Raw genomic sequence first — 11,935 nt, forward strand, 5'->3', positions numbered from 1 at the left:
AATTTTTAAAACTTTGTCTTTTAGCTAAACTAGTAAAAAGAGCTGAGCCAGGAGAATGATGCCATTCAGAACAGTAGGACGCAATAATCCATTATATTTGGGCTCTTCACATTTGCCAGTGGTCTTGGCATTGGCTCCCTGGTTGGCCACTTGTGTTGTGGTGCATTCTAGGATAGTGTGTTTCAGCCAGGACAGAATGGAGGGGGAGCAAATGGGTGGCTCGGGCACTATTGCCATTATACTTTAATCCCTAATCTCTTTTTCTGGAAAACCTGAATAGAGGCCTAGAATCACTGACTCAAATTTTGGATCTCACTGTCATGACAAAGCGATTATCAAGTGCTCCCCACCCAACTAATCCTAAATATGGAGGCTGAGTATTTAAACAGCAGCACGAGTGGGTCTGTGCTCAGTCAGGATTTGATACACTTTCCTCAATCAAGCATAAATCCAGGATCCATAATGGGGAGGGTGAGTACACACTTGTATCTCAATGCTCTAACAGAAGCCATGTGCAAAGTTGTGCATGTGCATGTGCATAAAGAGTTGTTTTTGGCCATATTGAGGCAAATCTTTGCTCTGCTTATGCAATTGTTATGAATTAATGAGATACATTTTGAATGATTAAAAACTGCATTTTATAAAAGAAATTCTAAAATATACACGTAAACTGTAAAGATTTGCTATTCTTTTGCATCACAAATTCTTGCGTTGTGCCAGTTGAAAAGGTTTTGGCTAATCAGCATTTGCGGATAGTTTCCAACATTTATCTCTGTGCAAAGCAGAAGCAAAGGAATGTGCCAACATGTTTTTTTTTTCATTTGCCCATCTGGTTTTGTTACAGCATTATAGAGAAAATTCCTACAATTTAGCAGGTGTCAGCTGGCTTCTTGGTGCCTTTCCCAGTTTTGGCATGAATCAAACCAATGAGACCAGCGTAGTGATTCTTTATCTTCATATTATATGCCTGTGGATGATGTATTTCGCTGTACTGATATACATAACGTTTAACCATGTCAGTACGAAAAAGTGTTTTTTAACATCCATTCAATACCCTGCCAGATTATTTTCTACGAGGATAAAAACTTCCAGGGCCGCTGCTATGAGTGCGACAGCGACTGCTCAGATTTCCACACCTACCTGAGCCGCTGTAACTCCATACACGTGGAGAGCGGCGTCTGGGTGGTCTACGAGCGCCCCAACTACATGGGCTACCAGTATGTGTTAACACGTGGTGAGTACCCAGAGTTCCAGCGCTGGATGGGCCTCAATGACCGGATCAGCTCCTGCAAGATGATCCACTTAGTAAGTCAAACCACTGCACCAATACAATACAATGAAAAAAAAACCATGGTACAGTAACTGGTACAAAGCTTGTCTGCTTTATTTAAGATGTAGAAAATTTTAGATTAGAAAAGTTTACTTTCCTTCTTTTCCTATTCTCTTTTCTCCCAAGTAACTGTAAATCATTCTAGACAAAATGTTGATTGGCTCATTTACCATTTTTATTGGAAAAAAAAGACTGCTCTTTTTGAGCGATAATTTACAGCAGTGTACACCGACATTAAAATATGTAGCTCCCAAAAGCTGGAAGGTCTGACGTGATGAGGGTGAAAGATTATGAAGTAGTCACAGTGGATCTCATAACCTTCTGTGTCCTGCCTTCCCCTTTATACCCTTTCCTTTTCTTCCCCAAACCCAATACCCTCCATCCCTTTTCCTCCTTGACGTTCATTCCAGACAAGTGGGACACAGTACAAGATGCAGCTCTACGAAAAGGCAGACTTTGCAGGTCAGTCATTTGAGACCACTGAGGACTGCCCATCCATTATGGAGCGTTACCGCTTGAGAGAGGTGCACTCCTGCAAGGTCCTGAATGGCTACTGGGTATTCTATGAGCACCCCAATTACCGTGGCCGCCAGTACGTCCTGGAAAAGGGTGAATATCGCAAACCTATGGACTGGGGTGCAGTCTGTCCTACCGTGCAGTCCTTCCGCCGCCTGACCGAGTGACCTTAACCAAACAAGGATGTGCTGATTCACCGTGCCAGATAATTATAGCTCATTGGTTGTGATTTAAACAGGTCCTGGATGAAATAAAGTCTGGCTGGTGATTGCTTATAAGAGTCTGTCTGATTATTTATGTGGTTTTAATTACTGCACATGATCCTGGCCCAAGATGGTCTTAACTAAAGCTAGCTTTAGTTACAAGCTGAAGGTGACATAACTCTATGTCTCCAGAGGTGTTTTCACTGGGTGGTCGAAATGTGCCATGTTTTGAAGCACAGGCCTGAGGTCTAGAATAACAGGGTGGGAATTGAGGTGGGTGCCAAAAGAGAAGCAGTTTCCTCCACCACCAATGAGCACCATCTCAGCTCCATCTGAGTCCAGCAGCTCTGTGCAGAATGAATGCAGCATGAGGGGCCAGGGGACAGATGACTGGGGAGAGAAAAAGTGATTATATGGTGAATTGAGGATTCATATGTAACATAACTTGTAACAGAAAATTGACCTTATTTTCTATTATCACCAAAAATTTCAGACTGCAAACAAATGGAGCCTGGAGACCAGGCACATGCTACTCACTGTGTCTAAGCTGACTTCAACACTGACCCTAGTGGTCAGGTTTATTACAGCCACTCCTGGGACACCATCTGCCTGGAGCCAGACCCCACCAACTACCACCAGATTCTCACCAACCACATGGGCAGAATGGGAATACCTGAGGTTTACAAATGATCATGTTAACTGCCACCAGACAAACTATTCAATAAATAGTTGTATTATTAAATACAATAAAATATTAAACTGAAGAAACAGTGATACCTTGGTACCAAGGCTGGATAAACATGCAACCTCTCCCAGCAGAAGCCTGTGCACGTGGGCTTCAGCAGGATGACATCTCCTAAAGGAACACCTTCTCTGCCCAGGCCTCCAAAGATCACCAGTCCTCGTCCATAGGCACAAGCAGAGTGGGAGTGACGTGGTTCAGGGGTGCAGCCTTCAAGCGGGACCTTTTTAACGACAGATCATTAAGGATAAACTAGTGGGTTGTGGCCTTCTAATTTTTTACTACTATACAGACTAGAGTTGCTGATCTTTAGATCAGCAATCCTACTTTAGAAGTACAGGCAAACACAACCAGTGTTTTTGGTAAGAACCATAGCCTCTTTTCTTTTAATAACTAAGATGAATGGGTTAAGATTTACATCTGTCCAGTGCTGGTCCTCCAAAGACAGGAAGTGTGCATCACCTAGAACTGGTTCCCTTTCTGTACGGCCTCCAAAAACAAATAAGTAGTTCCTATCTGAATGAAGGAGATATTACAATGAGTATCAGTTAAGATGTATTGTAATATCACAGTATCAGCTAAGAGAACCTCCTTACCACCATGACTCAGCAAGGTTGCTGTATGCCGCCATCTTGGCTTCGGGGCTGCACCAGTACAAACCATCTTCTCCATAGATATCAGCATATTTTTGGAGTCAAACGGGTCAGTCTGATAGATGACTCTCAGAATGTCATCAATGGGGTTAAGTGGAGAAGTTCTGCCACCTAGAATTACTGCACCCCAACCAGGGACAGAGGTCATGGAGTGATACGTCCGCACACCTGCATTTTAAAAAAAAGTATATACCAATAACATGCATGAAGATCAGTGATATGCAACATTAAACTGTTAGCTATAAAGAAATAAGTAAAGCTGTAATGAGTAATGATCAGGCACACACACACACCCTTCTCTCCCTCTGGGTCTACAGTGGCATATCTCCAGGCTGTGTGCTCTCTGATCAAAAGCGTGGCTGCAGTGTTTCGGCCGCGTCTTCCACAGCCCCCGGTGAGGAGCACAACCCCAGGCTCCAGCAGGGAAGAGGCCATTCCTACAGCCTCTACATGCGGAGCTTCAGCCATGAGCCGCACTGCCACAGGCAGACCCTCCAGATCAGGCCTGATCAAGGGAACAGGGGTCTCTGACAGTATATAAAAGTGAGAGAACACAGTTCAGACAACACATGCTCTATCTACTAACTACTAACTTTGGGAACTAAATAACACAAAGGTGCACAATATAAGACACATACATAAGTGAGCATTGGATTAAAGGTGCAGTTTGCAATATTTAAAAATGTTCCTATATTTATAACAACCATATAATTTCAAAGATATTTTAGGCTGAATAATTGTCAATATTGCAATGCAATGGATTTGGCTATGCAATGGAGGATTTTTTTTAGGCCTGAAAATTAGCTCCGCCCCCAGCTAGGACAGAGCACTTGTTCTTTAAAAGGCACCTCAGAATACATACAGTCAGGTCCGGAAGTATTTGGACAATGACAGAGTTTTTGTGATTTTGCCTTTATACACAACCACAACGGATTTGAAATAAATCAATCAAGATGTGATCAAAGTGTAGACTTTCAGCTTTATTTTAAGAGGTTCCACAAAAATATGGCATTTACCATTTAGGAATTACAGCCATTTTCAACAAAGTACCTCCATTTTCAGGGGCTCAAAGGTATTTGGACAATTGACTGACAAGAAGTTAATTGATCAGGTGCGGCCCATTCCCTTGTTACTTCAAGACAAATGAAGCAGATAAAAGGTCTGGAGTTGATATCAGGTATTGAGTTTCCATTTGGCAGCTGTTCGACTGGAGCTAATATGAAGTCCAAGGAGATCTCATTGCAAGTGAAGGAGGCCATCATTAGGCTGAAAAAACAACGTAAATCTATAAGAGAGATAGCAAAAACCTTAGGTGTGGCCAAATCAACAGTTGGGTACATTCTTAAAAAGAAAGAAAGCACTGGTGAGCTCAACAACATCAAAAGGCTTAGAAGACCATGGAAGAAAACTAAAGTGGATGATTGCAGAATCCTTTCCTTGGTGAAGAAAAACCCCTTCACAACATCAACAGAAGTCAAGAATACTCTGGAGAAGGGAGGCATATCATTTTCAAAATCTACAATCAAGAGACGCCTTCATGAATGTAAATACAGAGGGTTTACAACATGGTGCAAACCACTGGTACCATTCAAGAACAGGAAAGCCAGATTAGACTTTGCCAGAAAAAAAAAGCCTCCCATGTTCTGGAATAAGATTCTTTGGACTGATGAAACCAAGATTAACTTGTACCAGAATGATGGGAAGTGAAAAGTATGGTTAAAGAAAGGAACAGTTCATGATCCAAAGTATACCACATCATGTGTCAAACAGTGTTATGGCATGGGCATGTATGGCTTCCAATGGAACGGGCTCACTGGTGTTTACTGATAATGTGACTGCTGACAGAAGTACCAAGATGAATTCTGAGGTGTATAGGGCTATACTCCCTGCTCACATTTCACCAAATGCAACAAAACTGATAAGACGCCGCTTCACAGTGCAGGTGGATAATGCCCTTAAACATACTGCGAAAGCAACTCAAGACTTTTTGAAGGCAAAGAAATGGAATATTCTTCAATGGCCAAGTCAGTCGCCTGAACTCAACCCAATAGAGCAAGCTTTTCATTTACTGAAGACAAGACTGAAGGCAGAAAGACCCACAAACAAGCAGCAACTGAAGGTGGTTGCAGTGAAGCCCTGGCAAAGCATCTCCAGAGAGGAAACTCAGAATTTGAGTTTTGAGAACATGGGCTCCAGACTTCAGGCAGTCATTGACTGCAAACGATTTTCATCCAAGTATTAAAATTATGGTTATATTTACAATTATGTCACTTTGTCCAAATACCTTTGAGCCCCTGAAAATGGAGGTACTTTGTTGAAAATGGCTGTAATTCCTAAATGGTAAATGCCATATTTTTGTGGAACCTCTTAAAATAAAGCTGAAAGTCTATACTTCGATCACACCTTGATTGTTTTATTTCAAATCCATTGTGGTGGTGTATAAAGGCAAAATCACAAAAACTCTGTCACTGTCCAAATACTTTTGGACCTGACTGTACATAGTTTCTATATATAGTCCTACAGATGGTTGGTTGAGGGAAGGGCTTGTTAATGTTTTCATTGCAATTAGCATCACAAGCAGCATTGGGCTCTAAAATTACAAATGGCTCCTTTAATTTTTAGAATTTGGTATGGATTAGCCAATAATTCTTTCCACACTGGGTTTATGCTGTTAGTGTATTCTTATAAATGAAAAATAAAGTCACAAATGTTAATATTTTGAATTATGGATAAATTCGTATGGTCACAAATTAGCTTACTTTTTGTTACCATTTGAGAAGTTAACTGGTGCCACAAGCTTTTATTCAGTGGTTTGCCGGTTAGTTGTTCCTTAAACAGTTTATTATCAGATCTTACCTCTCGGGAGTGTGAGGACTGCTTGACTAGTCAGAGAGCCTTTGGAGGCAGTGAGGATGAAGTAATGAGCGCACTTTTGATGCCATTCCTAATAAAAAAAGAGAAGATGTGTCTGGGAGGGGACTTTGTACATACCGTATAGCAGGACTTATGTACTTACAGCAATTTCACAAATAAGATGGAGCTGATCTTAGTTTGGCAGTCTCAGTCTGAGTGTTTATTCAGAAGAACTTCAGCACAGAGTGCCTCACCTCAAATTCATCAAACGGCTCCAACTTCTCCACCCTCTCCCTCTCATCCTCTGTTAGAAGACCGAAGTAGAACTGGTTCATATCCAAGCATACACATTTCTCCCAGCCCTGTCAGAAAAGGAGAGAAAAAAAGAGTACTGATCAATATATGGCCTGTAATAATTGTAACCAGACTGTAATGTAAGTTTTTAAAAAAATTAACATTAATGTGAGACTCTGAAAGCCTTTGTATTAAAAGATGTTTAATATAAAACCTTTTCCACACCTGAGAGTTTGATATGTATGGTTGAGTGTTAAAGCTGTTTTGCAACCAGCATGACATGTTCTTTGCAGGTTCTCCTGTATAACAATGTAACGCACCCATAATAACTGCTGTTCATTACAGTCTGAATGTTGGTGGAATGAAGGCACATTAAAAACAATAAATGATGCACCTACTACCAACAATTTTGCAAAAAATGCCTCCAACAGAAATGCTAGGTAAAACAGCACAATTGATCTACAAAAAAAACCCATCACAGGTTTCACACACGCTACTGCTGTATCAGTCTTTTCAACAGTCATTAACTGTCATAAAACTATTTCAATCATACTCCACCCAGTTGTACTTAGTATTAAGGGTTCGGATATAACTCTCTAACCTCTCAGAGTCTCATGACTAAACATACCTTTTGCAACAGTCTCTCAGTCTGTGCTGCCGTGTCTGGATACTGGCAGAGGGCATGGATTTTGGAGTTGAGCTTCAGGAAGTGGTTCTGCATGACCGTGCCAAAGGGATCCTCTGGACGGATCTGTTCATACATCACAAACAAAGCATGGGGGAGGATCCTCGCTGCCCAGCCAATCACAGCATCTGACCTGAGGCACAAACAAGGGCTTAGGAATCACCACCATAAAGTGTAAAGTAAGGGAACATGGAGATGCTAGCAGTCTTATACTTACCAGCGTGTTTCCATATAAGTGAGCACCACCTCTGAGAGAATCAGTGTAGGGGAGTTCCACTGCAGTCCGGCTGCACTCAGAACATCCTCCACCTCTCTCTCATTCCTCACATCCACGCCCAGCAGCTTATAGTGAGCACTACTCACATACACAGGGCCTGAACACAGGTCCAACACAGAAGATGTGGATTAGATTCGGACAGATCATTTCTTCTTGACACATCTATGCGCAGTAGCTATGCTGTCAGAAACTACCATTAACAAAGTGACAGTAGTCACGTTTACATGGACACTTTTTGTTTCAATTGGAATGAAATCAATCAGATTGATTAATCCGATCGCAGTGTTTACAAGAACGCTGAATAAAGTAATCGGGTTGATATGCGCGTTTACATGACAGAATCGGATTTGATCTTCTGACATGCGAACAGTGCACAAATACACGTTTCCCACCGTTTGAACATGCAGATACTAGCAGCCACTCTCTTGTGATTGCTTCTTTTTTTCGTTTTAAAAAGGAGACTTAACATTTGCCTATTTCAGCTGCTAATTAGAAGACGACGAGCGCGTGATGTTTTGTGCGGTACTGCGTGTATTTATCAAGCAATTAAAATGCCCCTTCCCGAGCCCAGAACAAGGCGTCTGTCAATGAGGGTCCGAAGCAAGGACCGGTGGGACAACGTCGTCTTGTACCACTTCACAGACGAGGAGTGGAAGGAGAATTTTAGGATGACACGACAGTCATTTATGACACTATGCTCAATGGTGGAGGGGTACATGGCACCTGGTGAGGCTACGGTCAGAGCCCCAATACCGCTGACAATGTGAGTCGCAATTGTACTGTATAAACTCGGCAGCTGTGCAGAATACCGTGTGATCTCCAGTCAATTTGGCGTCCATAAGAGCACGGTCAAGAAATTCGTTTACATGTTCTGTAAGGGCATGGTGAGAGGGCCGATAAAGCAGCTGTCAGTCAGCCGTGCATCATACGTCATTACGTGATTTGTATGTCATTGCACATGCACAGAACTATCTGGTTTCATTTTCAATCCGATGAAGTGTTTACATGTCCCCTCCATCGGATTAGAAAAGGTTTAAACCACCCCTTACGATCCGAATGAAATTTTAATTGGTTTTAGCCAATTCATTCCGATTGACGTGTTTACCTGTGACCTTTTAAATCTGATTGTGCTTCTAGTCCAATTACAATCGGATTATTAGTGTCCATGTAAACGCAGCTAGTGATTTGACAAACAAATGCTACTGATGAATCACAGGATTTTAGCATTAACCTGGCTACATAATGACTTTTTCATATGGATGTACCTACAGACATATTTAAAAGACCTTAAAATGTTGCTCAGCAAACTATATGGCAACACTAAAGAGACAAAAACTAAACTACAGTTCACCAGTTTAGGTCTATTGTTTTGGATTCAGCACAAAATTAATGTAAAACAATAATTCCTGGTATTTTAATATGACTTAAATAATGAAGTGATGTGCATATACTGATAATATAATGTCTGTAAAATATGGTAAATAACTCATTTCTCCCAAAACCTGCTCATAAAGAAAAAAATTTCGGTTCATACCAGCTAAGACTTCGCAATTTGGAAGAGCATCTTTTAGAATATGATTGTTGCTGATTAAGGCCGCCTTGCGTCTGGCAACATCAGGGAAGTCGACCTCAAATACTCTAACCCGCTCCAATGCTCCTTCCCCGTGAAGCCGGAAGTAAAGTGAGTCGAAGCCTGCACCCAAAGACAGGATCTACAGACAGATAGATTGAAAGATGAGAGACAGAATGAATGATTTCATGTAGTGTTCATGTACTACACAATGGAAATCAAGGTGTTGTGAGGATTCTGTCCTACCTGTCTGCTATCACAGGCATCAGTAACACACAGAAACTGTTTCACACAATGATCGACAGCTTTCCAGCGAACATAATAGCCCCTGTGAAGAAAACACAGCCACACACAGACGTTAATTCTCAATTTAAAATCATTCTACAGTGCAACACTGAATGCCCACAGGTCCTACCTGTTGATGAGAGGAGCTCTTCGTGACACCTTGCCCACAAAATGTCTGAGGAAGTCATCATGGAAGTAGCCTTGAGCCGCTGCTGACACCTTACTGACCACACTGCTGTCATTCGTGCCCTGCACCTGACAGGGAAGGACACAGTGATCACAAAATGTTCACCAGCAAACAGGACATGCAGCTCTATTCTCTTGAAATAGTTAACATTAGAGAATATCTCCAAACAACCCTAGCTGGCAAACATTAGAGAGTCTAAATCTAGCTGCATAAGATTAGAGAATATCCCCAAACAAAACTAAATACGTTATATTAGTGGAATATCGCCAAACAAAACTAGCAGGCTAAGATTAGAGAATATCCCCAGATAAACCTAGCTGAATAACATTAGAGAATATTCTACTTCATGTTAAGAGAATATTCCCAGACAAATCTAGCTAACTCACATTAAAAGAATTTCCCAAAGCAACCCTAACTTGATAGCAGTAGTAAATGTCCTACAAGCTAGCTAGCTAATGCTGGAAAATAAAAACAGCTCTGTGGTTGGACAGAACAAATCTGTATAACTGGCTAGCTGTTTAAGATTAGGTGAAAGACAAGCAGCCAAATCAGTTACTCAATCAGAGGACAAATGAGCCAGCCAGATTTCTGTACTATTATCTAACGATGCAGCAATCCTGTGTTTTCTGTTTTCAATATGATACCTCTACCTATATCAGAGCTTTTTCTATTGCCAAGTTATGTGAAACATCAGAAGTGCAATGATGCCTGGCCTTAAAAGAAGTTGTCCAATGTTTACATACAAGATCTGTGTCATGTCAGTCATCTGAATGCTATCAGAAATTGATTTATTATTACTGCCATTGAGGAGGGATGCACATTTATTTGACATTTGCCATGACATTGGGTTGTACAGTTATCATATATATTTAGTCAGATTGTTGCTAAAAACTGATTGTTGACCCAAACCAGGTATATCTGAGCAAAGAAACATGACAATCATAATTGTCCACCAGCTAACACAGATGCAGACAGCACCGAAGACATGTAGACAGCATGTGTAGTTACTGGTGAAAGTGGGTTAAAAAAAAAAAAGTAAAAAAGTAATGGTCAATGCATCTAGACTCTCTCCCATATAACTCCAGGCTGTCTATGTGGAGTAACAACTCAGAGGATATTTTAAGCCGTTCAAACTTCATTTCAGGTACTGTGATTAGATTAGATTATTACTGATTAGAAACAGTAATAATGTAAACAATGTTATCATTTTATTGTGGCAGTTGTATACAGTGTTTTACTATTAAAATAGCTTTAATTGTGCTGCCTGTTTTTATCTCTGTACCAATGTTTTTGTTGAGAGATGTGATTTATCTGCCCAGCAGGGGGCTCACACTCCTCCCCTTTCCCATCACCCTGCTCACCATCAGCTAAACACAGAGTCATGATACTCTAGACACAGAAACCCAACAGCGTCCTGACTAATCTTATAACAGACTTGCGGTGATAAAAATAATTCATTTGTTTATACTGATTCAAAATGTCCGATAAGTCAATTTCCATTCCACCGGTGGAATGGAACACCAGTGTACTGAGAGAAAGTGTTTATCAAAGCACACAGCGCAAAGGATGTGCAACACACTGTGTGACCAGAACCATCTGAGACCAATTAGGTGTATTTGATCAGGGAAACAGAGGGGTGCTGTAAGTTTGGAAAGAAGAAAGATGTATTGGTAAACCGTTCAACACCTCATGAAGGGAGGAAGAGACAAGACCAAAACAAGCATTTTGAGGAACTCCTTAACCCTGTGGACATGCAGTGTCCTCTGTCTACTATGGCAGATAGAAACCCTCATGGTTAAGAAGAAACTGTTCAATGTTTCAGGCTCTTCAGAACCAGAACTGTGCTCTCCTGACCTTCTGACAGCCCCATGTTTATCAAAAGTGCGCCTAAAGATGTTGTGGCTAGTTGTTAAAAGTATCAGACTGTATCATCTGTAACTGAGAGACAGGCACAGTGTGGACATGCTCACCGCTGCATCCTCCCCCTGCTGCTTCTTCTTCTTCTTCTTGCTGTTGATCACGGGCATGTCGGCTCATTACCTACTTATGAGGCTACCAAATCCAAACCTACACACAAGCTGAAGGACTGGGAACTGAACCCGTTTAGAAAAATAGTGACGTTAAACCCAAGTCCTAGTGATCCACGGTGTTACTGATTACACACTGCTGGAAGACAGTAGGACCTTCATCGCGCGTGGCTAAACGCCTGGACAGCCGTCTTCCAAAGACCCGCCTCCTGTCTCAGGATTGGCTGATGGAGTTCATACTGACGAGGAGCCTGCCAATCAGAGCGTGAGAATAAGCATGAAAAGGCGGGGCTTATCGAAATATGGACGGGGG

General features: G+C 41.5%; 2 protein-coding genes across 3 annotated transcripts; one reads left to right on the forward strand and one right to left on the reverse strand.

Moving 5' to 3' along the window:
- Nucleotides 1-462: 462 nt before the first annotated feature.
- On the forward strand, nucleotides 463-2,013 carry crygs2 (crystallin, gamma S2). Its single transcript, XM_053234537.1, has 3 exons — nucleotides 463-471; nucleotides 1,021-1,320; nucleotides 1,741-2,013. Exons 1-3 carry the CDS (start codon nucleotides 463-465, stop codon nucleotides 2,011-2,013), a joined length of 582 nt encoding a protein of 193 aa, XP_053090512.1.
- On the reverse strand, nucleotides 1,370-11,863 carry lcmt2 (leucine carboxyl methyltransferase 2). Of its 2 annotated transcripts, none has more exons than XM_053234255.1 (14): nucleotides 11,566-11,863; nucleotides 9,539-9,657; nucleotides 9,370-9,451; nucleotides 9,088-9,265; nucleotides 7,494-7,650; nucleotides 7,220-7,409; nucleotides 6,552-6,659; nucleotides 6,301-6,388; nucleotides 3,738-3,971; nucleotides 3,388-3,612; nucleotides 3,210-3,307; nucleotides 2,827-3,014; nucleotides 2,587-2,722; nucleotides 1,370-2,439 (listed from the first exon to the last, which is right to left on the reverse strand). In XM_053234255.1, exons 1-14 carry the CDS (start codon nucleotides 11,620-11,622, stop codon nucleotides 2,230-2,232), a joined length of 2,070 nt encoding a protein of 689 aa, XP_053090230.1. In that variant the 5' UTR covers nucleotides 11,623-11,863; the 3' UTR covers nucleotides 1,370-2,229. The 2 variants fall into 2 exon arrangements, with proteins under 2 accessions (XP_053090230.1, XP_026802995.3); XM_026947194.3 differs by having other exon boundaries at nucleotides 9,539-9,663.
- Between the last annotated feature and the right edge of the window lie 72 nt (nucleotides 11,864-11,935).

This window comes from Pangasianodon hypophthalmus, chromosome 5, assembly GCF_027358585.1.
Source record: "Pangasianodon hypophthalmus isolate fPanHyp1 chromosome 5, fPanHyp1.pri, whole genome shotgun sequence".
Classification (NCBI taxonomy): domain Eukaryota; kingdom Metazoa; phylum Chordata; class Actinopteri; order Siluriformes; family Pangasiidae; genus Pangasianodon; species Pangasianodon hypophthalmus.

Excerpts from the sequence above, each read along its gene's own strand:
- lcmt2 (XM_026947194.3), bottom strand. The coding sequence starts at position 11,622 with ATGCCCGTGATCAACAGCAAGAAGAAGAAGAAGAAGCAGCAGGGGGAG. Across the intron at positions 7,410-7,493 it reads ACTTATATGGAAACACGCTG|GTCAGATGCTGTGATTGGCT; the intron begins GTAAGTATAAGA and ends TTTGTGCCTCAG. Across the intron at positions 3,308-3,387 it reads AACCTTGCTGAGTCATGGTG|ATAGGAACTACTTATTTGTT; the intron begins GTAAGGAGGTTC and ends TCCTTCATTCAG.
- crygs2 (XM_053234537.1), top strand. Across the intron at positions 1,321-1,740 it reads ACTTAGTAAGTCAAACCACT|ACAAGTGGGACACAGTACAA; the intron begins GCACCAATACAA and ends CGTTCATTCCAG.